Below are 24,580 nucleotides of genomic sequence, written 5' to 3'. Positions count from 1 at the left end.
GCCACTGTGCCGCCCCACCTGTGATAATCACTCCAGGAAATGTAAAGCTACTCACCGTTTCAACAGCATCCTTCCAATGTAGATGGAAGTGTGGCAGACCTTCTCCTTTCTGAAGTCAATGAACCGCTCATTGATTTTGTTGACATTGAGGGTGAGATGATTATCTTGGAGCCCCTGAGTCAGCAGTTAGATCTCTTTTCCTCCATCATTTAAAAGATAAATGTGTTCAGTACTCTGTTGACTCTGATTTGGGTTGGTTAGCATAAGAGTGCCCAGCGACTGACTGCTGCCCTGTCCAGGATTGATACCTACTGTAATGTACCTTGGGCCTGATGCTGCCAGGTTTGTCTCCTACTCACACTGACCCTGAAATACAAAATGATTCAGAAAATGCATTGATAAATGGATGAATTATATTTCAAATGGTGATGTCATGCAGTGGGTAGTGCAAAAAAAAAAAACAACACTATAAATCTATAAAATACTTATATTTGGATGGTCTAGTAAAATAAAGACTAGCTAATGTCAATGAGTGACAACTGAACCTCATTTGCAAACAGGTCAAAGTAGATTTTGGTGCCTTCCGTGTATAGAATTCGGCACAAAAACTTAATCAAATCAAATTAAGGAAGTTCTCATCTTTATCAAAATGAGGACAGGAATGGGGATGAGGTCTGATTATGTCAAACTGTAAAAGAAAAAAATGTTCCAAAGCACCTTCAAGGAACGACTTTTACTGTTTTCGTCTTTGAAACCTCAGAAATCAATATGAAAACATTTCTTCTACATAAATTCCAGAATTCTAAGGCATAACAATATGTCGAGCCACATTATCATATAGAGATACAGTTAAATGGAGTTAAAGATATCTTAAAATATTTACAAAATATATCCTGATCATTTATGGGTGACTCTAAATACAAGTAAGACAATTACAAATCAGTTCAAGATACCTTCATAAACTGCATCTAAAGATATGTTGAAATAATTTAAAGATGCTTTCAAATTATTTTGTTTATTGGCCTCTTGAAATGAAATATGATGCTGTAAGGCTTTAGTGATATCTGTAAACAATCCAGAGGTACCTTTAAATATTTAGCTTAGTTTTAAAACATATGCTTTGTTTTCATTCTTCCACGGTCAAAAGAGGCACTCCTTTCAATAACTACAGTATACAAATTTCATGAAAGAGTTTAACTCATTGTATGGTTATTATGCATTTATTATTCGAATACTGGAGCAGGAGAGGACAGAGCGTGTTGTAGAAGAATTAACACAGACAATAGGAATCCCCTTACATTCTGGACACATAACAATAATGATCCTATAAAACCTATAATATGGACAAAATCCAAGCGAACAGTTTCAAAGGCAGCCTTTACCTCTGCAGAAAGACTTCAGTGATGGTAACATTTTCGAGACACCACAAAAGTCGCCTTAAGATATATACGATAATTTGCCTGAAAGAAGATCTTGCAATATTTTGAACAGTCCTGAATAAGTGTTTTGCCCAAACTAATATTTCCAGCGCAGTGCTGGTATTTTACCAATCTGACAGCGTTTGATTTGTTACTCAAATCGTTACGCCTCTACTCTGATGGGCGTTTCCAAGGAGACTATATCTTGTTCTCTTCTTCTTATAGGTTGAAACTGATATCGGTCATTTCTGTCAGCCAATCCCCGCTTTTGCTGTTGTCTTGGTATATGCCGCGATGCTGATGTTGAAAACAAGATTTAAATCGAGTTCTCGTCAGAAGGCCGGTGAGAAGATCTTCGCTGTGGATATAAAGGATGAGAATATCACAGCGAAACTGGGACTTGAGAAATCCGCCTATCCATAATCTCAAGGCTGCTTAAAAAAGTGATCTAATTAAGGTGGACGTGGGACGTGAGGCGCCATCAGCAGCTAGAAAGGAGAGCTAAAACGTTTACTGGGTTGGGGGTGACGCCGATATGGGGCACTGCCAACCTGCACCATTGACTGTGAAGCTGTTTTGTCTTGGAGATCATCCATCACGTCCAAGAAGTTTACGGTTATTTCCTTCCGTACATTGAACCTAGATGTGTCAGAGGTCATTACACCTAAAGGCAAGTCCATGTTGCATATAACGGGAAACTCTTGTGACAAATATATACAACAATGAATTGTGGCACGATATAGTGACATGTTTAACAGTACCTTACTTCATATTCAGTTGTCTAGTACTTTTGAAATATTTTATATGTGCACTCTTCTAAACAACTGTTTTGTATCTGTTGTCTTTTAGTTTTTTTTCGGATTACAGATTGTTTTATTGTTTCTTCATCTAACTAACATGACCATGTAAGGTCCATCTAAAGCACTTTAAAGGATATACATGTTTATTCTTGTAGAAGCAATGTGTTCACTGTGCCTAAAAGAAAATGTGTTCACATTTTTCACACATTGGTACTCGGATTAATAATCTATTGTCCTCTTCAAAGAAAATCTGGCACTGCATTGTGTTTTTTTTTTTGTTTTTTTTTTGCTGTTATTAATATCTCTTTTTTAAGAATTGCTTCATAAACTGATGTATAACACCATATTGTAGCCATCTCCCTTTGCTAAAATATCTCCATCGATTTCAAAGTTTCAACTATAAAAAGGGCACCTTTTAAAAAAAAAAGGTTGTTAGTGCTTCAAAAGAATTTTTTAAATTGTAGAAACTGGTATGTGCTACCATCATCTGAACATTTGTCACTCCATTACAATCTATTTCCTCTCAATTCCAATATAATGGAATCACATCACATCATTATATTTTGGCATCAAAATTCAGATAGAGGTGGTTGTAGTATTTCTAGTGGCCGGTGTTTGTACAAATGGCATGCCATCTGGGATTGGGTCCTGCCTTTTCTCAAGGTGTACACGGACAGGTTCTTCCCTATATGACCCTGCCAGTTTAAGAAGGTTAGGCTAGTATACAGAATAGCTCACCGGATCTTGCTGCTGCCTCATAAATCCAGAGTTCCTTGTTTGAGTTTGGCACCTGCACATTGTCCATTTGGAGTTGGCTGTGTGAGTTTTCCTCTTACATCCTCAAAGATGTTCTGGTCAGGTTAATTGGTTATTGCATATTGGCCCTTGAGTGGTTGTGTGTGAGTGGCCTCTCTGATTTTCATCCCAGAGCTGTTTCCCACTATGTACCAGATGTGCCAGGATAGGCTTTAGTCCTTTGTGATCCCGATATGGACAAAGCCAGGGTGATAGTACGTTACATCTATAACACAGAACCTAACAACTCAACAGCAAAGTTAGTGCGTGTTCTTGATGAAGTAACCATTTCATTGAAATATTTGGGAATGATTTGGAGAAATGAGTGAAGGACCAACAACTACTAATCTGTTTTGGTGCTAGTAGTGGGTTTGCATTTATTCAAGAAGAGTTACAGAAGGGCATTTGCAAAGAAAAAACAAAGTTAAAGATTATCTTCACACCGAAAAAAAGAAATAAGGCTGCACAGCGTAAGCGTTATGTCTTTACCTTCTTTCCTTTTCAGCCTGGAAATAACATTGAAACTTTTTTTTATTTATTCAAATATATGAAGTATATTATATCAGGAAAGTATATAAATACAGATATCTCTGTGTCTCCTCGCAGCAGTTTTTTGTTGTCTCTGAATAATTTTCAGTCTTCTTTATAACATTACTGATCACAAACATTGGGTGCAGCCCCCTGAGCTCCACCATGCCAGTGAGGAAAGGTGTCCTTTAGATTGGCAGAAACACTTGCTGCCCACAGCAAAGCCCACACTTTGCATATATTAATATTGTTTAATCCTTTGTCGCAAAATTGTCTGTGTTATCGCTTCCTTGATGGGGATTGGTGAGTGCTTGTACACTTCAATATAATTAAATAATCAAAGAAAGATACATATTTGGGGGTATACATTTAAGAGATCCCACAGTAATTCTATGAAAGAGTATCATTTTCTGGAAGACTGTCATCCTCTCCACAAAATTTTGTTTCCCTGTTGAAGAAAACACATGTGAAGCTGTACTGTATGTACTTCTGTCATCAGTTATTCTGCTAAAAAGCTACCATCCTCGTATTGCATCCTTGTAAAAGTCAATTCTGTCATAGCGGTAAAACAATGTTATTTACATCCATCAGCCACACCATTAAAACTACTGACAGATGCAGTGAATGCTATTTCATTACAATTGCACCTGCCAAGGAGTTGGATATATTAGGCAGCAACTGAACAGTAACTTGTTGAAGAAGATGTGCTGAAAGCTGGAAAAATGGGCAGGCATAACGATCTGAGTGAGTTTGACAAGAGCCAAATTGTGATGGCTAGACGACCTGGTCAGAGCATCTTCAAAATGGCAGGTCTTGTGGGGTATTCCTGGTATGCAGTGGTTAGTACCTACCAAAAGAAAAAAGTGGTCCAAGGAAGGACAACCAGTGAACCAGAGATAGGCCCATGGGCAGTCAAGGTGTGGGGATCCAAGGCTAGTCCATCTGGTCCTGTCCCACAGAAGAACTACTGTAGCACAAATTACTGAAAAACGTAATGCTGTCCATGAGAGAAAGGTGTCAGCTTTCTGAGTATGGGGCTGTGTAGCTGCAGAATAGTCAGAGTGTCCATGCTAACCCCTGTCCACTGACACTGGGAACGTGAGCATCAGAACTGGACCATGGAGCAATGGAAAAAGGTGACCTTGTCTGATGAATCACATTTTCTTTTATATCACATGGATAGCCCAGTGCATGTGTGTCATTTACTGGGGGAAGTGATGGCAGCAGAATGTGCTATTGGAAGAAGGCAAGCCAACAGAGGTAGTGTGATGCTCTAGACAATGGTCTGTTGGGAAACCTTGAGTCCTGGCATTCATGTGGATGGTACTTTGACATGTACAACTTACTTAAAGATTGTTGCAGACCATATGCAACCTTTATGACAACAGTACTCTCTTAATGCAGTGGCCTCTTTTAGCAGGAGTGTGCGTTGTGCTACTCTGCAAAAATTGTTCAGGAATGGTATTTGGAACATAAAAAAACCAAGTCCAATCCATGGACCTCACAACCTACAGACCTTAAAGGATCTGCTGCTGATGTCTTAGTGCCAAACGCCGCAGGACACCTTCAGAGGTCTTATGGAGTCCATGCCTTGACCGGTCAGAGCTGTTTTGGGGGACCTACACAATATTAGGCAGGTGCTTTTAATCTTGGGGCTGATTGGCGTATGATACATCATTACCCGCATCAGAAAGTCATTTCCTGCCCACTATCATACATAAAAATGATTTTCAAGAAAATTACACTCAAGAAAAAAGCTGTACATACTATTTTTTTTAAATATACTGTATGATGTAATCCTCTCCACAAGTCTGCTCTCATATTTTAGTCTAATTTTGTGTGATCCTATAAAAGCTTTGATAATTGCTCAAGCGTACTTTCATTCCAATACATCTTTACTTCATCTTTTCCAAAACTATAGATACTCTTCATTGAAAGTTAATCTGCCTTTGCTACTTTGGTGATGAACCTCTTTCATAAATTGAGTAACTGGTTACGTTTAAAACGTCAAGAGGCCAATGTCTTGTGCGTGGGGCTCGACAACAGTGGGAAGTCAACAATTATTAACCAGCTGAAGCCATCTTCTGTAAGTTTTATTTTTGCTTATTTATGCTATGAAATATTTTTTATGTGTATGCTGCAATGCGTGATAGCGTGAGATTCATTTGGGTGATTATAACTCCATGTAGCATTTCATTTTTTCCATTACATTTTATTATCTGAGCATTGTGGACAATATAATTTAGTTATAGTTAGCATTTCCTTTTAAGAAGAAGGAGGTTCAAGCAAGCAAGGCAGTCACCAGTTTGAAACAGCTCACTTTTATCTGTATTTAAACCTAGGTCAGCTCTAGTTTTTCGCATATGCCATATAAAAGGAAGTCTCTGTTTTTGCCATGTCCGTCTCTCTGCAATTTCTCAGGAACCAGTGAAACAATTCCAAAAATTCTTTATGCATTAAATAGAGGAAACAGTCTTGTTTTGGTATTATTAAACAAAAGATGTCACTACAGTTTCCAGTTCCAGGTGTTTCTAAGGAGAGCTGCTGTGTTCACTGCTTTTGTTAAGACCCTAACAAAGAAACGCTTTCATGTTTTCTTTGGTTGCCTGCTAGCGCAGCACTCAGCTCAGTTACCCACAGTTGTAGTTAATTCTTACTACTGTATGAAGGACACACCTCATGACTAGTGGAGCACAGTAGTGAAGTCTAAAGAGACTTCTGCCCTGGTCAGTAGCAGTGTGGGTTTTCTTCCCATATCACAATGATGTGCCCATATAGGCCGAGCATCTTTTTTTCTCTACCAACATGCATAGCAGATTTCTTCTCAGAAGTCTTTTCTACCAGTATGCAGCACCTTCATCATTTTCTACTTAAATAAGACAAGCATAGTCGTTATTTTTTAAATGATGTGCCATTAAAAGAAAGCCTCACTCACAGTTGTAATGATTTTATGAACAAGTGAGATATCCTGCACAAACCCCACCACTGCCTGGATTAGTTACTCCAGAATCTCACCTGCCACCTTTAAATAACCTGGTGTTATTAAGAAGGTCCTTACCACATATGTTCACCAAAGCATTCTAAAGCAATGAGGGGGAAGCAAACATTACATCAAAGCCTACCATTTATAAAAGTAAAATTTTAAAACTAAATCATTAAAAAAAAAATTCACAGACACTTCAATATGTGTCTAAAATGCCCAGACCATATAACACTAGTCATATTTTCCCCTTTTTTCCTACATGCTCATGTTTTTATTATGTTTCTTCTTACATTAGAAAATTCAGTCCAATTCAGTCCATATATGTGTCACGTTTATACTTCTTTGAGCTCTAACCTTTTATGAATGTTGCCTTTAGTTGAAAATCTGTTTACATCTTATATGTATATCTCAGTTGTATCCTGCAGGAGGCGCTAAAACATTATTTTGTTACTGACATTTCTGAGATGCTGAGAGTTCTATTAAATTGTACTATGGGAAAGGTCAGTGTGGGTTAATCCTGGCTTGTAGGTGCATGGGTGACTAGAAGAAGTAGCTAAAGTCCTCACTTTTCACTTGAGTGACAGAAAGGCAGTGGTAGAGATATTGAGGAAAGGTTTAAGACTGCGGTACATCGAAGAAGGCAGGCCCAAATAGGATGAGGTGACTTAAATGTTAAAGGGGTGGCTATTTTGTCCCAGATGGTCCTTAAAATAATGGATCTCAAATATGCAATAAAATGACAATCGAAGTAACCCTTTGTTCTCCTAAGCTCAATATAACTCTGTAGCTTTACTTATATTGTCCATCACACTTTGAAAATGTTTAATCTTGTCCAGAGCTATGGGATATTTTTAATATTTTGATCTTTCATTACACTAAATTATTTAAGCTGGTTTTCATTTCATTGTAGAAACATGAAGCTTACTGTGTACTGTAGAAGTGTCATGAAAATGCTTCTCAAGATAAAGATTTATTTATATAACTGCACCGTTCACAAGAGGTGATTTGGAAATTTAAGCTATATGTTCACTAAAACATATGAACTTATCTATTAGGCAAATTCTTTCTGCATGTTATTTCTAAAATTAGTCAGAAATAAGATAATTATAATTATAAAATGACATACTGTAATTTATTGGGACATTTGCTACATATTTTCAGTATTTATTTTAAACACTCTACAATGGATTTTAAAAGCTGAGTACAACTTTATTTCTTTTGTGCTGTTTCATTTCTGTTACTTTAGAAGAAAAGATTGACTTACAGTAAATGTTTGTTTTCCTCATGTTCTTAGGCTCAGACTCAAGATATTGTGCCAACTATAGGATTCTGTGTTGAAAAATTCAGCACTTCCAGGTAATAATAATACAATATACAGTAATATGAAGGCATTTTTAGTTGTTTTTAATTAATAATAATAATAGAGTAAAATGTATGGGTTGTTTGTCAGGTCAGGTCAGGTTTGGGAGCATGCACTGGTACAGTGTGTTGCTGCACCCACCACACGACAAAACAGCTCGGGATCCTGGTATTGCACCCCCCAGGCAGACAGGTCTAGTCCCACCATCTATCTGCAGCATCTACTTTTAGGACTTGCTAAACGCTAGTTGATTGTTAGTTAAGTCCTAATACAGTATGTAAATGTGCTTGTGCAAATATACACATTTGAAAGACAGTCAATTAACACTTTCCCATGAATGTAGATTTTCTGTGATAAAAACATGCATTTGAAAACTGTACTTAATTTTTAAAATATCAAATTAGCCAGGCACCGTTGATATTGCCGTTGCCTTAAGGATCCAGCACTCTCAATCCATGTCTGCACTACTTGTGTCTCCATGTCTGTGTGGATTTGCCTCCCACGTCCTCAGAGATGTGCAGTTTAGGGTAATTGTCAATTACAACTTTTCCTGAGTGTGACTGTGTACATGTGTGGGCCCTATAATGGACTGGTGCCTTTTCTAGAGCTGGGTCCTGCTTTACGCCCATTGCTACTAGGATAGGTTGTGGTACTCTTGCAGTAACAAAATGGACTAAGCAGGCTTATAGGTTATGTTATTATTAAAATACTGAATTAAAATTAATAAAAATAAAGGTCTGGTAATTTTTATTATACTTAAGTAACAAAGACATATTGAAGTTACGATGTGTTTTTTTTTTCTTTTTCCTTAGCCTCACTTTTACTGTATTTGATATGTCAGGACAAGGACGGTACCGGAGCCTTTGGGAACATTATTACAGGTATTCATTTTCTTTTATTCTCTGTTTAAGAAAGTTACTAATTCATGTTATTCTGTTGTCCCTTTGAAATTAATTAATTTGTGCATATTCAGTTGTTATCTTTTTGGTGAAAAAGTAAACTAATACTCTAATAAAGTACATTTTTCAAAGAACCTGGAAAATGTTTATAATAGTATTTCTTAGAACAGAAAGTGAATCAGTGAAGGAAGTTACTCTTTCGTTTTGGATGGTTTAGTGAAGCAATGGAGACACATAGAGACTTTTGTGTATAGTTTTCATGTCACTTTTATTTTCACATGTCATAGTTTACACTATGTTGCTGCTGAAGAAAGATAGATAGAGAGATAGATTATATGAATCTATCTATCTATCTATCTATCTATCTATCTATCTATCTATCTATCTATCTATCTATCTATCTATCTATCTATCTTCTTGTTTTTCCATGTTGGTATTTTTACTTTATTATCTTTAAAAATTATATATCTGTAAATTTTACATGGTCATTTTTTTATGTTATCAAACATTCTCAGGGATGCCCATGCCATAATCTTCGTAATTGACAGTGGAGACAAAGTGAGGATTGTAGTTGCCAAAGAAGAACTGGAAATGCTTCTTCATCATTCTGGTATTGCCCCTACTTCTTGCAACTGTTTACTTTAGTAGGAAATATTCCACTTAATTATTCTAGATAAACAATACATCATACAGCACTGTGTAATTTAAAAAAAAATCATCATGTAATTTTATGTTATTATGTGTAGATTGGAGAAAAAAGTTTGAAACTGATTTTGATTGGTTAAGAGTAGAAATATGGTGATTATGTGTAGTAACAAAAAGTTGTTCTTACAATACTACAGTAGATTAAAGTGAATTCACTCTTTCAGTACTATAACTCTATATGAGCCTAAGGGTTAGGATGGTATTTGTGCTGTTTGTTGGTTAGTGTAGCATACCCTAACTACGGATTAGTATAATGTTAATTCAGTTTTAGAATATTTTAAACCGCTTTTAAAAACCTAAACAATATTTGGTTATTCCTCATTAATTTCAGTTAGAAAGCAATCTTCAAAAAAAAACATCTAAGATAAAAATGCATACATTTAGATCTTCTTTATAGTCTAATGAAATAACGGTCAATAAAAAAAATAATTGACTAACTGCTGCCTTGTATCAGTGGGGAAGACATTTTGTAACTTTACGCAATATAACGGTACCTCGGTAGATGATGAAAGTGCATTTTGTTAATGTAGTTTTCAAAACCTTTAAACAAAACTTTAGTTGAGCTCACCAAAAAAGACTTTTTTTTCCCTGAGGCTTTCATCATTCAATAGACGCAACATGATAATACTGAGTCATACATTACAGTTCATTGATTGAGCGTTATTAAACTAATTTTCTCATTCACAATACTCCAGGTCAGTAGCTAATTTAGCCAAAGACTCTGAGAGTGAGTGAAATTTGCCTCTATCCATTTCCTTAAATTGTTTAGTTTAAATGTAGTATATACCCATGCAAAAAACCATAACAAACAAGGATGCCGGTCCTTCAGAGGACACACGTCTGGTACGCAAACACCAACGCTAATTCATACTCAGTCAATTTAAAGACATCGGCTAGTCTATCGTATATTCTTAGAATGTAGAAGAAAACATGTAGGCATGTGCAGTAAATACAAGTTGCATACAAGCAGTGACAGACTGAAGATGGAGCCCTGCCCTTAAAGATTTAAGATAGCAGCGCAAACCACTGTGCCACTGCAGTGCCCACCTGAAGTGATCTTTTCAAGCCATGCATTATGAACAGCAAATTAATGAAATCAGTTTCTCAGCAATTAAATCAAAAAGTCCACTTATTCAGTTTTGCTGATACATAGCATATAAATAGCTATAAAGAAATTTTTTAATTAACACAGTAATAATAATATTAGAATATTAGAAACATTTTGACAAAACAGACTAGCAACAGTTTCACAAGAACATACTATTTGACTCAACAAGCTTGCCAGTCATATTCACCTAAAGTTTCCAAAATGACAGTCTTTCTGCCTACCGCACTTCTTCTTCTTTCGGCTGCTCCCATTAGGGGTTGCCACAGTGGATCATCTTCTTCCATATCTTTCTGTCCTCTGCATCTTGTTCTGTTACACCCATCACCTGCATGTCCTCTCTCACCACATCCATAAACCTCCTCTTAGGCCTTTCTCTTTTCTTTTTCCCTGGCAGCTTTATCCTTAGCATCTTCTCCCAATATATTCAGCATCTCTCCTCTGCACATGTCCAAACCAATGCAATTGCGCCTCTCTGACTTTGTCTCCCAACCATCCAACTTGAGCTGACCCCCTAAAGTACTCATTTCTAATCCTATCCATCCTTGTCACACCCAGTGCAAATCTTGGCATCTTTAGCTCTGCTACCTCCAGCTCTGTCTCCTGCTTTCTGGTCAGTGCCTACCACACTACTTGGTAATTTATTCCATGTGCCTACGATTCTTTGTGTAAAAATCTTCTATCATTTCTTTGAATGTACTCTTAACAATTTTCTATCTGTGTTCAAAGGTTCTTGGTAAAGAATTTATTTTAAAGGAATAGCTGGGATCCCACGTACAGATTCTCTTGAAAATTTTAAACAAATCATGCCACCTCTTAATTCCCATCTCCTGTAATCTTTCATCATAGCTCCTACCTTTAACATTGCCAAATTCTGTAAACGTTCCTCTCACCATGATCCTTTGCTTTCACTGTTCAAGTCAATTTTGCACCCATCTACGCGCTGCGCCTTGAATTCCCACTTCTTTTAGTTTAATAATTAGACTTTCATGTGGGATCTTATCAAGAACTTTGTGAAGATCAAGATGAATAATATCATACACAACTCTATGTTTCCATTGCTTCCCTATTAAAATTCCATCAAATTCATGAAACACAATCTCTCCTGTCTCAACCCAAGCTGACTGTTTATGAATACACCCATTGTTACTATGTGATGCTCAATATTTTCTTTAATAATTTCTTCCATTAATTTACCTGTGCATGTTAAGCTTATAGGCCTGTAGCTGCTTGTATCAACCCAGTCACCTTTTTATATCATGGGATAACTTTTTTCTTTACTTCTGAAATAGTGAAATAATCTCTTTAAGCTATCTTTTCCCATTTCTATTGTTTCTGTCTCTGATTACCCTTAATTATTCTTAATATCCTTTCCAACTTTTGGTCTTATGCTCTCATAATTTTGTTAAAGCTCTTTAATGAAAAAGTTATACACTGAGGGTTAAATTACTGTGTAACAAATGGTAGTGTTCTATCATGTTCCATTGACTAGTTCAGTGGATGCTTAATGATATTATTTAAGTACACTGTGACAGGAATACCCAAAACAAACACATTTTATACCTGAAAGGAGATAACTTTGGGCCAACTAGTGTTTTAAGATGAATATCCGTAGCTAATAGGTTTGCAAATTCAAATTACATAATGGATAATAAATATTTGATTCATTACTAACAACAAATGATACAGAGAGTAATCTGAATCCAACTTGTAACATAACAGCATTCTTAAAAAAAGATGCATTATGTGATCAAAATATAATGGTCAACTATGCCATCTCTTTAAAATGACCATAATTGTGAATTTAACCTCTTATTTTCCCCAGCCTCCCATTTACTCATCAATTACACAATTTAGCCACACAATTCCAGAAAAAAACATAGAACTGAAATTATTACAAGGTGTAATAGTATAGGGAGGTTTTTTGGGCATAATAAATTCTGGAAGTAAAAGAAAATGCAGTTTATCAGGTTCTCTTAGATTGCCAGCCTTATAAGAGCAATTCTCAGATTTGTTTCTGGAGACCCCTGCGACTACAGCTGCAGTTTTTGTTCCAACGAGTTCCTGAACTCCTGTCTTAATTTATCTTGCTTGCATTTCTCTATTTTTTCATTTCTGTCAAATCAGAAATTCCCAACTGCTTTTTTTTTTATCAATTTCTATTTATATTTGACTAGTATTTGTATATTTTGCATCTAGTGTTTTTATAATTAGATTTTTTTTTTCTAATTTATTGTAAAAAATAACAGTTAAATACATTATTGCGTGCTGCTGAGCACATGGCCTGTTTCCTTATTGACCATTCTACATGTGTTACGTTATTTTCTTACCTCAGATGTGAAACACAGGAGGATTCCAATCCTTTTCTTTGCCAACAAATCAGACCTGCAGGATTCCTTGTCCTCTGTTAAGGTGTCTCAGATGATGGGATTGGATAACATTAAAAATAAGCCTTGGCACATTTGGTAAATATATCATACTTGTCAAGACCACAGTAAAGAGTAAGGCATATGCATTTTTAATAATGATTTTAACAAAACAAAACAAATGACATAATGTTTTCAAACCTGCTTAATGCAGCCCTGATCAGGACGTCAGCTTAGAACTGTCTGTCTACATCTGTGAGTGTGCTGCTCCCTCATAGACCGATAATCTTGTGCCCGGTACGGGTGTCTGTACGTGTTTTCTTCTCCCATCTCTAAAGATGTGCAGGTCAGGTTAGCTGTTGTTTTCAAACGGTGTCTTGTGTGAGTACGAGTGGGATTGGGAGTGGTGGCCCCCTATGATGAACTAATGTTCTGTCCAGGACTGTTGTCTGCCTTGTGCCCATTACTGCAAGGACAGATTTCAGTAACTACCAACGACCCTGAACTGGACTAAACAGGTTTGCATGTTATATTATGTTAAAACTTAAAGAAGCTACGTCACTGTCTGTTTGCATTTTGTATGTTCTGCAATGGTTCACTTGGATTTTCTCACAAAAGATGTTTTTTTATATTAATTAAAGACTCTGAGTTGGCCCAATGTGAATGAGAGTTGTGTCCATTTATGCCTGTTTGGGTAGTTCCATGTGCTCCTGGGATAGGTTCCATTTTACTGTAAACCTGTGAAGGAATGCATGTTTCAAAATGAGTAGGTTGTTATGTTTTGTTAATTACAAAGGAATTTTTTTTTTAAAGTATACATAAGTACTATTTTTTCAAGGGTATTTTTACTCAAAGTAAGGTTGGTGAGGTCAGTATATTCTCCAGGTATCTGCAACCCTGTAATGGAATAAGCAAATTTAAAAGACCCAATTTTTATTCTTGATTTTTAATACATTTGCAAAAATCTCAAGTAAACTTTTTTCACGTTGTCATTATGGGGTGTTGTGTGTAGAATTCTGAGGAAAAAAATGAATTTAATCCATTTTGGAATAAGGCTGTAACATAACAAAATGTGGAAAAAGTGATGCGCTGTGAATATTTTCCGGATGCACTGTATGTACTGTAGGCCTGTTTGCGTGAAGGTTTTTGTTTTTAAGTGTTGGTCAATCCAGAATGATTGCACAATCAAAGACCTCTCCCTCCTAGCTGCCATAGCAGTTTATTGACTATTACAACAATCTGCAGCCTGTGGCCCACTGCCTGGGCCAGTTCTTGTGGTAACCTAATGTTTAAGAATGGATTAATCCTGTCCATTAAAGTATTACTGTGTGCATTGGTAAGAAGTTATACATTATATATATACTGTATGTTGCTGTGCTTTTCAGTCACACAAATGGTGCCACTGCAGGTTACATTAATAAAAAATGGATATGACTCAACATAAATTATATTAAAGAGTGTCAGTGTTCTGTTCTTCAGACAGTGTTTATTTATTCCATAATGCACACACCTAGCCATGTAGAAAGTTCAGAAATAAAACTTGAATATACGGTTACTTTTTAATTAAGGCCATGATTAAAACATAATTATATATTTATTTTACTCTTCAGAAAAGATTTTCTTTCTTATACTGTATTTTAAATGCAAAGCCTAATAATTAATATGCAGAATATTAGAGCAAAGACAAAATATTGTTAGTTTGGATAATCAGTTGATACTTTAATTGTACTAATCTGTATTTACTGTATATGTCATTAAAGTGCCAGCAATGCTTTGACAGGGGAAGGGCTGCAAGAAGGAGTTGATTGGCTTCAGGGTAAGAAGAATCATTAGAATGGCAATTTTTTATTGTTATTTTTCTTTGCAATTTATATTTAACACATTTCTTGTAATCTGTAGTGGAAAATGGCTAATTCTTAAAGTCAATTAGACCATTTACTATTTTTCATTAGAATGATTTGAGTATTATAAATAAAAACTGTCACATTGCTCCATGCATTAACTTGACATAAAATGTGATCTGTTTTCATAAAAGTCAGTCAAAATAAACCAGTAGTAAGCTGTTCTTTGCATGTCTTTTTTGAACACATTGATCTGAAATTTGCTTTTTTTTCTGCAAAATGTGTTTAAACCTCCAGAATAATAATGTCCATTAAAGGGTAATTCCAGTCCAAAATTTTTTCTATTATCTAGACTTAGTTGGTTGATCAGATCATATTTAAGATCAAGTGTAAGTCTTGTACCAGAAATTCAGAAAATGTAAACCCATTTGACAGTAATGTATAGTATGCAGAAATATAATATACTATACATATGATATACTGCCCAATAGGCCACAGTATAGAAGGCGTAATACTACAGCAGATTATCTTTCAAGTTAAACGTGTGTGACATTAGTGTTAAAACTCTTAAATGACATAATATACTAAAAAACGTAACAGTAGCCCTTCACTCTATTTAAGATGGTGTTGCGACATTTTAACTATCGTAGTCTTTGGATATAAACAAAAACTTTTGTTGCCGTTGCTTGTCTTTACTTTGGCTAGTGATCTCTTCTTTATTAGTTTGGTCACTAAATTCTTACCCAGAAGCATGGATCTTTCTCTGTCCTTTTGTTTAGTTCAAAGCCAGAGATAGGTTCTATGCTTTTTGACATCTGCTTATTTCATATTCTTTAAATAGAAAAGAAAAATAAGTAAACAAATAAAGTGCTGTAGGATGGTATTCACTCTAAAAGATGGGTCTAATATGGCTGGGTTTTCATTGTTCCAGGAATAACATCAGAGTTGGTGCTCCAGGACAGTCATTCATTCACCTTCAATAAATCAGCTTTAAACTTTACCTCTGACATCATAAAGGAGGCATTTATTAGAGTTGCATTAGAGTGCAGGTGTGAGTTCAAGCCCACTGGTATCTGTGGGACTCCCATGGGTTGTGGGTACAAGAACTGCCTTACACCCAAGGTGACAATGGTTTTAAAAAAAATTATGGCAAGGAGCTAGGTGGGTGCGATTTAATGATTTGCCTTTCAGCCGAGGTAATAAAGTTATATTAACCATAGAGGAAGAAAGTGTAAAGTTTGTGTATTTTTAAACAAAAAAAACCAAACACAGTAAACAGTACTGTACTTATCTAGCATGTCTTTTTAACATGTATACAATCAAATTCGATTTTTCTGGATTAGTGTTTACTTTATGTCATAAAATTCTAGTGTCCAGGGGATGGTAAATAAAAAAATCATCTGGCTGTTATTGGGAAAAAAAAAATATGGCAAAATGACTAGTGAAGTGTGGAATTATTTTTTTTCTGTTACTATGGCCAATGCTTTAACTGAACTTATTAAGTGTTCACAGTGTTACAGTTTTTACAAGATTTCATAAGCGCACATCATATTAGTTATTTTGCATCTTTTGCAAAAATGCTTGTCAGCATTAAGTGCATAATCTGTTTTTGATATTGTTTGCTGTTTCCCAGAGTTCTAAAAGTTGCAACATCCTATCTGGAAAGACAAAAATCAAGCCTTTACAGGCAATTTAACCACTAACTGCTAACTGATGATGACACTTGTGTATTTCATAACGAGTTTTACTTATCTGAGCCTGTGCCAATTTTCACTTTTTTATCTGCGGTGAATAGCTCCTCAGAAATCAGTACCGATCTGTTGAATGAAGGTCACATTATCAGTGAGATCCTTTCTCTCTGACAGGACTGTTGCCCCACTGCTGTGAGGATGCTTATCTTTTAGGAAGTGATATTACCGATTACTGCATGCTCCACGTATGGTTGTAAAAATCAAGCATTCATGGTAAACTGAGTTGGTTTGTGCATCAACAAGAGATTTTAACTTTAACATTGAAGAGCAACAGAAGTTAAACACTCACTTTAGGATAACTGTTGCTACAATGTGAAAGCTATTTTAAAGTCAGAATTAATGTGCAAATATAAGTTACATGGCACAATTTAACCAAATGTTTTGAAATGAATAGTGATTTTTTTTCTCTACAGTAAATGCAGAAAATTTAAATAAATATTTCTCTGGTATTTTCTCTGGTTGTCTGTTTTTGTGAGAAAAGCAGAATCTATCAAGTTCACTTTTGGATTAGTCTGTGCTTACACTGTAATTTTAATACACACATAGAAAGACACACATATACACACACAGGTCCTGTCCACTGTTGCAGAAGGCCAGCATCCTTACCCAGCCGGGACGACCCCCATGACTGAAGGACCTGTGAGGAGAGAGCGTGCATAGGGCGTTATCTCCACAGGATAGCTAGGTCGCAGCCCCATTGAGTTGCTACATCAGTCTGGATTCCCACAGGACACGCTGGGACTAGGAGTTTGTGAGCTTAGCCCTGTTGGGTTCCAGGCTTTCTGCTAAGGGGTGTTGTTGGGACTGCCTCACCCTGAAGTGCTGCTTGACCACCGGAAGTACTCCCGGGTGTCACATTAAAGAAGCCTGCTGCCGTGGTTCCAGGAGTGAAAGTTGGGAAGAAGAAGACGAAACATGCTGGAGGAAGGAGAAGACAGAGAGAGAGAGACAGAAAAGGAGAGGAAAAGTAGACAAAGTGTTGTGTTCTTTGTTCTTGGTGCTTTCTACACTGCTTGCTGGTGGGAAATGATTTAAGAAGCGTTTCCCACAGAATGAAAAACGTGTCTGCTGTGCAATAATTGTGCCTGTGTCTGTCTCTGCCAGGTGTTGGGGTGCTAGAGTGCCCCCTTCAGGCCACAAGTGGAGTAGTCGGCAGGATTTCTTGGCCATCTGCTGGCTGGAATCTACAAAAAAAAAAGACTTGTGGCCTGAAATGGGTGCTCCAGCTTCCCAGCACACAACACAGGCAGGCACAGGCACAAGTCTCTGCAACAAAGGCTTTTTATTTTACTGTTGGAAACTCTTCCCAATCGTATCCCACCACCAAAACACAGTACAATCAAAGCAGCACACAGCAATGCCCTTTTTCTTATCTCTTTTTCTTCACTTTCTGTCCCTTGCTGGCTGCACTCCTCCCAGCAAGGTTGATCTTCTTTCTCCCTACTCTATCTTCTTGAGCAGTGGCAGCTGGCTCCTTTTATGTGACACTTGGGAGTACTTCCAGTGGCTTGTTAGTGTAACCCAGAAGCACTTCCAGGTGTGGTGGGGGCCCGATAAAATAGGGCTCAGCAGTCCCTGCAGCACCGCCTGGTAGCACCCACGGAACCCAACAGGTTCAGTCAGCAAACTCCAAGTCCCATGATGTCCTGTTGAGATCTGGGGTACTGCTGCAACCCAGGTTGGCCGCCAACCAGCGATCTGGGGGAGATAATGCCCTGTGCCCCCTCTCTCCTCCAGTCCTTCCTTTATAAAGGTGCCCAGGCCGGGTAAAGGCTCTGGCTGTCTGGCTACACCACCAAAGCACTGATTATAAGTGAAACATGCACAGCCTATCACTTCTCAGTACTCAGCACAGGGGACTCATTAGCTTCAGTGTGAACAGCTCCCTGGATGTAATTTACACCTAAAGGCTACTTTGGCCCCCAAGATTAAGATAGACACATGAAGACTGACACACCTTGATTAATGCCACATACCAAACACCAATGCATTATTTTCATTGTGCTGCTCTTTGTTGGGAACATCTCTCTCAGCCTGCTATCCCTGTGACAAAAACAAAAGTGGCAGTTTCCCTACACCAAGTGCCCTGAATTTACAGAAATATAGCAGCAAAGTAGCATTTATTTAAAAAATATAGTAGAAAGTTGAAATGGATAGTAAACTGTGTTTATAGTACTAAATAAAAATACACTCTTGCATTAAAGTCAGAAAGCTTACTGAAGATTAGCAGCAAAGGAAACATCAATGTCACAAGTGGGTGTCGTCCTGAGTAGCTTCTTTAAATTCAGCAGTTGGGCTGATAGGTGGATAACATTTTCAATGTCCAAGTGAATGGAGTCCCTCTGGCGGAAACGGATTCTCAGTCTCACTGTCTTGCATCTCTTCTGGTCTCTCTCTCTGATTCTGCTCCTTGTGACATAGATGATTGGCCAGTTGTGGTGATAGACAGCGCTCCCTAAAAGCTTTTTATCCCTGGGTGCTTTATCTATGCAACCTCTTGCTGTATCCAGTTCACTTTTCTGTTACATAGTTAAATAAAAATACAAGGATGTAGATATAGATTTAGATAAAATACAACAAAGAAACAATCAAAAAGAATGCATTTAGAGGGCATTGCAGTCCATCTGGACAAAAAAACGTGCAACCTTGGCAGATTGTGGCTTGCTTTTAACTCAGTTCCAAAATAATGATTTTATCCCTGAAGGACAGGATCATCCTTATTACCTACAGACTCCAGCTTTTTTTATACAATCAGAAGCATACATATTGTTATATTTCAGTTTACTCTGGAAATTCTGTTGTGTGTGTATATGTAATAGAGCCCACAAATGGACTGTCATCCACTTTAGAATATGCCTCTGTCTTGCATATGTTACTGGTATAAGCTGTAGTGAACACAGAAAATCCAGTTGGTAGTTTTGATTTTTTTTCATTTGTTATTTCTTTTATTATTTTAACAAAAGGACCCTTATTCAGAAGTAGGGAAGCATCTTTAAAAGATCAGTGTAACAGTATGATGCATCAAAAACATATCATATAATAAGCAAATCTGCATTAGAAATGTATGATGATGTTGATGTTATATCAGTATGCTTATAGAATGAATTGGGGATTTGTCAATATTTGAGAGGTGCATTTCTGGACAAATTTATTTGCTTAAAATAATAATAACCTTCTTTCAAAAAGAAAACATGTTCTCACTTTTTTTAAATTTAGTTTTTATATCCTCCCATTTCTTTCAGTACTGGTATGTAGGGAGATGAGCCAGTTCTGCAGTATGAGGCAACATACAGAAAGAAACTCCACATGGGTTACCAATCAAGCGTAAACCCTCACTCATCACAGGCCATTCTAGTGTCACCAATCAACCTTAACATGTTAGAATATGGGAAGTAATCTATAAAAACTTGCACTGTTAACTCCATACAGTCAGTGCCTGGACTGGGATTTGCACACAAATATAAAACCTTTGGACACAGCCACGTATCGTTTACTGAAGACTGTTAGATTGCTTATTTTTAAGTAACAACAAGCAATTGTTCAATGTCAGGCAATAAAAATCCATTGTACGGGTGTAGGATCAGCTATGGTATGATTACAAACTTCAGTGAGTATGGGTGGGGTGGGGTTGGATACAAACTGCAGTGGGCCTGGGTGGGTTTGGGTTTGATTTTCAGTAACCGTGCAAAACTCAAGGGTTTACCATCGAAGACAGAGGATTTCACATTTTTAATAGCAGGTTTTAAAAAAAATAGGTCCTGTGGAAATTGAAACATTAACAAATTTAGTATAGGCAAGCAAGGAAAATGTTCAACATATTGTTATGAATGAGGAAGGGTGGGTGTTTTTATTTTAATTGAAGATGGAATGTTGCGTACTTTTTCCTGCACATCCTGGTTTATGAATTCAGAGGCTGAGTTTAAAGCTAAAGCTGAATGATTGCCTTTAGACAGCAGCACTGACATTGTTTCAGGAACTGACAATATTAGATCACCCAGCTCTAGAACTATTCTGTATAATACACGCCCTGTTGAAAAAGATATTTCCAGTGTACAGTACCATAAATATTTTTCTTATGGTTATTTGGAAATGTCCAATAACTATTAAAAATGTTTTGATCAGTCCTGAGTAGTTAGACGTGTATAGTCATAGTAATCAGGTACTCTAATTACAACTTTTTCCTTCTGATGTCTGAATATCTGTTTCACTAATTATATACTTTACCTTTTGTAACAATTAGCTCATTTTTTGTTTTGAGTTATTTTTTGTTTTGTACCCTGTAGCATCCATTTGAGACTGATCATTTCAAAGTGAATTTAAAAACGTATTTTATTCTTGTTTCATTTCCTTGTTAATGTGATGCAGTTTAATACACCACGTGACCACAATTGTCACACATCGAGTTTGTCATGGGATGTAACGTATGGTGGCTCATACTTTATTCTTTGATGAATAACTCATTTTTCAAATGCTTGCATGCATCTAAGTGGTTTATTTAGCAATATTTTAGTAAAAATGCATAGGTTTAGAACATTATAATCATACAAATTGATGACTTGACATGTGGATTTTATGACTCAAGTATTTTTCATGGACTTTATGATATGGCTTGCTGTTGTCCAGCATTGACAACTATAGAACCCTGTTATTTAAGAAACTTTGTTATTGCCATTCTGCATGAAAACATTTTTTCTTGGCCATCACTGCAAACTACATGAGGTAAGTAAAATATAAAAAAATATCATTTTTGAGTGGAGTTAATACATATAGTTAATAAATAAAATAAACTTGACTCTTTCAGGTAGCCCTGACTAAAGATTTTCCATCAAACCCTACTGTATAGTAAACTAATGAATGCTACATAATTTGTTAGTGATTTTAAAAGATTCAGGTTTGACTTTTGAGTTGCTTGTGTGAAAGATATTTAACTTGACTCGGTTTCCTTATTCTGCATTTATTTAACAGATCAAATTCGTTCACTGAAATCATGAAGAAGCAATGAAAGTGAGGCACTAAGGATGTGTTTGTTCTAAAGTGATGTTTAAACAGAATCACTTGCTAAAAAATCTAAAGATCAGGAGTACAATTCCCAAGTCACTGCTCACCATATTTCATTTATATTGTTTTGGTTTCTCGTGTGTACAGCATTACAGATGTTTAGGATTGTGCCACTGATTTTACTTTTAATTTTGTAATTAATGTGACTTCAGTGATGTCTCTTTGTGAATGTGTTTATGTTTGTATGGGAGCTGCCAGTTTTGTGTCACTGCTCACAATGGGTACTGCCATTTTGTATGTCTGTTCACTCTAATGTTAAGTAGTTGCTGTGCATGTGATCCAGTTGCGACATGACCCATGATGCCATTTTGACCATGTAATAAAAGATGGCCACCTGCCTTGTGCAGTGCCCCAGCTCTGTTGTAAAAAAAGAAGCGATGACGTAACTAAACATTTTTGAGCACTCTGTTAGTTTAGAATGTTATGGTGTTAACTTTTGGTTTACCAGGCACCCTTAAAAATGGCTAAATGATCCTTAGTGACTCTGGCTGGCTATCGCTGACGTCTCTCAGGCTCAGACAGTCTTTGGTATTTGATTATTAGATTTGGTCTGCTTGGACCTCTGAGGAAATTGTCATGACACTAACTACTGAACAACTGATTAACCATAACCAAAATAAATACAGAAATATCTTTAATTATTTTTCCTGTACCATACTGGGTGGTTTTTTGATATGAACTTCTGTATTGTTTTTTTCACATTTTTAATTATGGAATTTGTCTGTTGTGTAGAAACAAGGAAGGATTCTGGAATCAAACAGCATTTAAATTGGATGTTGTTCTGTAGATAATAATAAATATTAATGGTTTGAAATTTTTAAAAATTTTCCACACTTGATTTTTGACTTGTTTAATTTATTTTTGCAAAAAAACATTCTTATAGAGTATAGATGAGTGTCATAGATGATCTCATAGAATTGGAAGACATTGTGTTGTTTGGGATAACAAAATGATTTTCCCTTTGAATAGTTAACCCTGGTAATATAATGTGCCTTGGATTTATGTAATAAATGTCTAATTTGTGGATATTGTTTATACTTTTTTTTCCTTTCCTTTCCATAGAGGATTTGTTACAAAGAGGTATCACTCGGTTCCACTTGTTCCTGCCATCTGTCTGCCATTTCACAGGACCCTGTCAGCTACATGCTGTATCTTTGGGCCAAGTGGATCAGCTTGCCATCTGGGCATTTGAGGGCAAATACAGTCCGCAAGCCTGACTACCAGGGTGGGTTCTGCCATGGCAACTGCCTCTTTCACTTCCATGTCAGGGAAAGAGCTGGAATTTGTACAATAGGTTGAAAATGACCAGTTTGATATATAGCAAGCCTTTCATATATCCACAGCATTGGCTTGTTGATTTTAGACTGGTCTCTTTCCAGTTGTGGAGTTGTCCCACTGGAAAGACCCCTGCATAAATGGAGCTTGCAGTAGCAGACTACATATTCACATCAATGTAACTTTGAAATTCACTGAGGAGAACTTTACTTGCTGTGTGTGTCTTTGTGCCCAGCAGCTCTTCACACTGTTTAGCCATTTAAGACAGCGTTTCTCAACCTTTAAGTATTTGCGACCCGAGGTTTCATAACAGTTTTAATTGTGCCCCCCCCCAGGATACTGTACCTGTGGTATCTTCTTTGATCACCTCCTGGGAAATTTCCAGCTGCCTCCAGGCCAGTTGCAAGATGTAATCCGTTCAGTTTGTCCTAGATCTTCTTGTAGTGGGGCCAAGAGAAGTGTCAAGAGTACATAATAACTACAAACCAAACCTCAGTCTGGAGAAGCAGCAGTTCAACTCTGAGATTCTCTCATATTGCTGAGCACCTTGAACCGTCAAATGATGATTTAAGTAACCAGGCATAGGAATGTCATTGTACTCGCAATTCCATTCTTTCAGGCCTGTATGGTCAGAGGCTCCCATTTTATCACTATGGTCTGGCACAGCTTTTTGCAAAACTGCTGCCACTAACTAAGTGCTTGATATCATAATCTCCTCTACCTTTCCTTATTAGCAAAACCCTAAAATACTTAATCTCTTCTAGCTGGAGGAGCTGCTCAGCCTTTGCCTGTAGGGAGTAAGGCACTCATCTCTAGAGAAAACTTACGGCTTGGTAATCATTATCTCAAAAACATTATGCTTAACTGTGAGACACTCCAGCCCATGCAGGGAATGAAGAAGACAACATCACCATCAAACAGCAGTGTTCCAAGTCTTGGAATGTCAAACTGGACACTTTTCAGGCCTTGGTTGTGCTTTACCTATTCAAGAATCTCTTCTTGATTTTAAGATGGCAGAAGAGTAAAAGAGGGCACACAGGGCACAGCAGTTGCAGTAGGTACTATAATAATATATAATAATAATAATAATATATATATAATAATAGGGTTATAATATAATGTATGGTTAAGCATATTGAACACATTTGTATGAGATCATTTTAATTTAATTGGGAGACAGCATAGAACACTTAATAAAATGAAGTTTAAGGAATGATTATCTGATAGACAAAAAAGCTTTCAGGAAAACCGCGGCAGCTTGAGCCAGTGGCACATTACACGACTTTCTTGTCAGTAGGGACGTCAAACTCATGGCCTGCAGCTGCATGAGGATGTCAGATTACATTACTAGAAATTACAGGGGATAACAAATTGGGTGATGATTTGTGGCAACTTTCTCACACAGTTTGACATTTCCAGAGTATCATGAGTTTGCCTCTTTATCTGACAGCCAGTAGCGTGCTGCCTGACAGGGCTGGTGCCGTATGACTGCTTTACAGATATGTGGAGTTCATCTGAAATCTCACACCTTTTTTTTCTTTGTCCATTCTCTCATAGTATGTAAAATGTAAAACATCAGACATACAGTAGAAGCCTTTCTTCAGTTTGTGAAGTCAAGAACACCCGTGTTCCTTATTTCTCCAAGCTGCATTCTGTGCATTGCACTCCCTCCCAGATAGGGGCTCATTGGTTCTCA

The 24,580-nt window shown here is 36.8% G+C and overlaps 1 protein-coding gene across 2 annotated transcripts; it reads left to right on the top strand.

The window, feature by feature from the left end:
• Positions 1 to 1,702: 1,702 nt before the first annotated feature.
• Positions 1,703 to 22,828, top strand: LOC120537243 (ADP-ribosylation factor-like protein 6). Of its 2 annotated transcripts, none has more exons than XM_039766036.1 (8): positions 1,703 to 2,088; positions 5,463 to 5,627; positions 7,819 to 7,880; positions 8,697 to 8,765; positions 9,299 to 9,393; positions 12,929 to 13,058; positions 14,720 to 14,775; positions 22,672 to 22,828. In XM_039766036.1, the coding sequence occupies exons 2-8, from the start codon at positions 5,505 to 5,507 to the stop codon at positions 22,824 to 22,826; spliced, it is 690 nt and encodes a 229-aa protein (XP_039621970.1). In that variant the 5' UTR covers positions 1,703 to 2,088; positions 5,463 to 5,504; the 3' UTR covers positions 22,827 to 22,828. The 2 variants fall into 2 exon arrangements, with proteins under 2 accessions (XP_039621970.1, XP_039621971.1); XM_039766037.1 differs by lacking the exon at positions 22,672 to 22,828 and adding an exon at positions 21,517 to 22,447.
• Positions 22,829 to 24,580: the final 1,752 nt, after the last annotated feature.

This window comes from Polypterus senegalus, chromosome 10 (assembly GCF_016835505.1).
Source record: "Polypterus senegalus isolate Bchr_013 chromosome 10, ASM1683550v1, whole genome shotgun sequence".
NCBI lineage: Eukaryota > Metazoa > Chordata > Cladistia > Polypteriformes > Polypteridae > Polypterus > Polypterus senegalus.
This window is presented reverse-complemented; position numbering and strand designations above follow the sequence as displayed.

Coding starts and splice junctions, on each gene's coding strand:
- LOC120537243 (XM_039766036.1), top strand. CDS start 5,505: ATGAACCTCTTTCATAAATTGAGTAACTGGTTACGTTTAAAACGTCAA. Junction 5,628..7,818: donor ACCAGCTGAAGCCATCTTCT/GTAAGTTTTATT, acceptor TCATGTTCTTAG/GCTCAGACTCAAGATATTGT. Junction 7,881..8,696: donor GAAAAATTCAGCACTTCCAG/GTAATAATAATA, acceptor CTTTTTCCTTAG/CCTCACTTTTACTGTATTTG.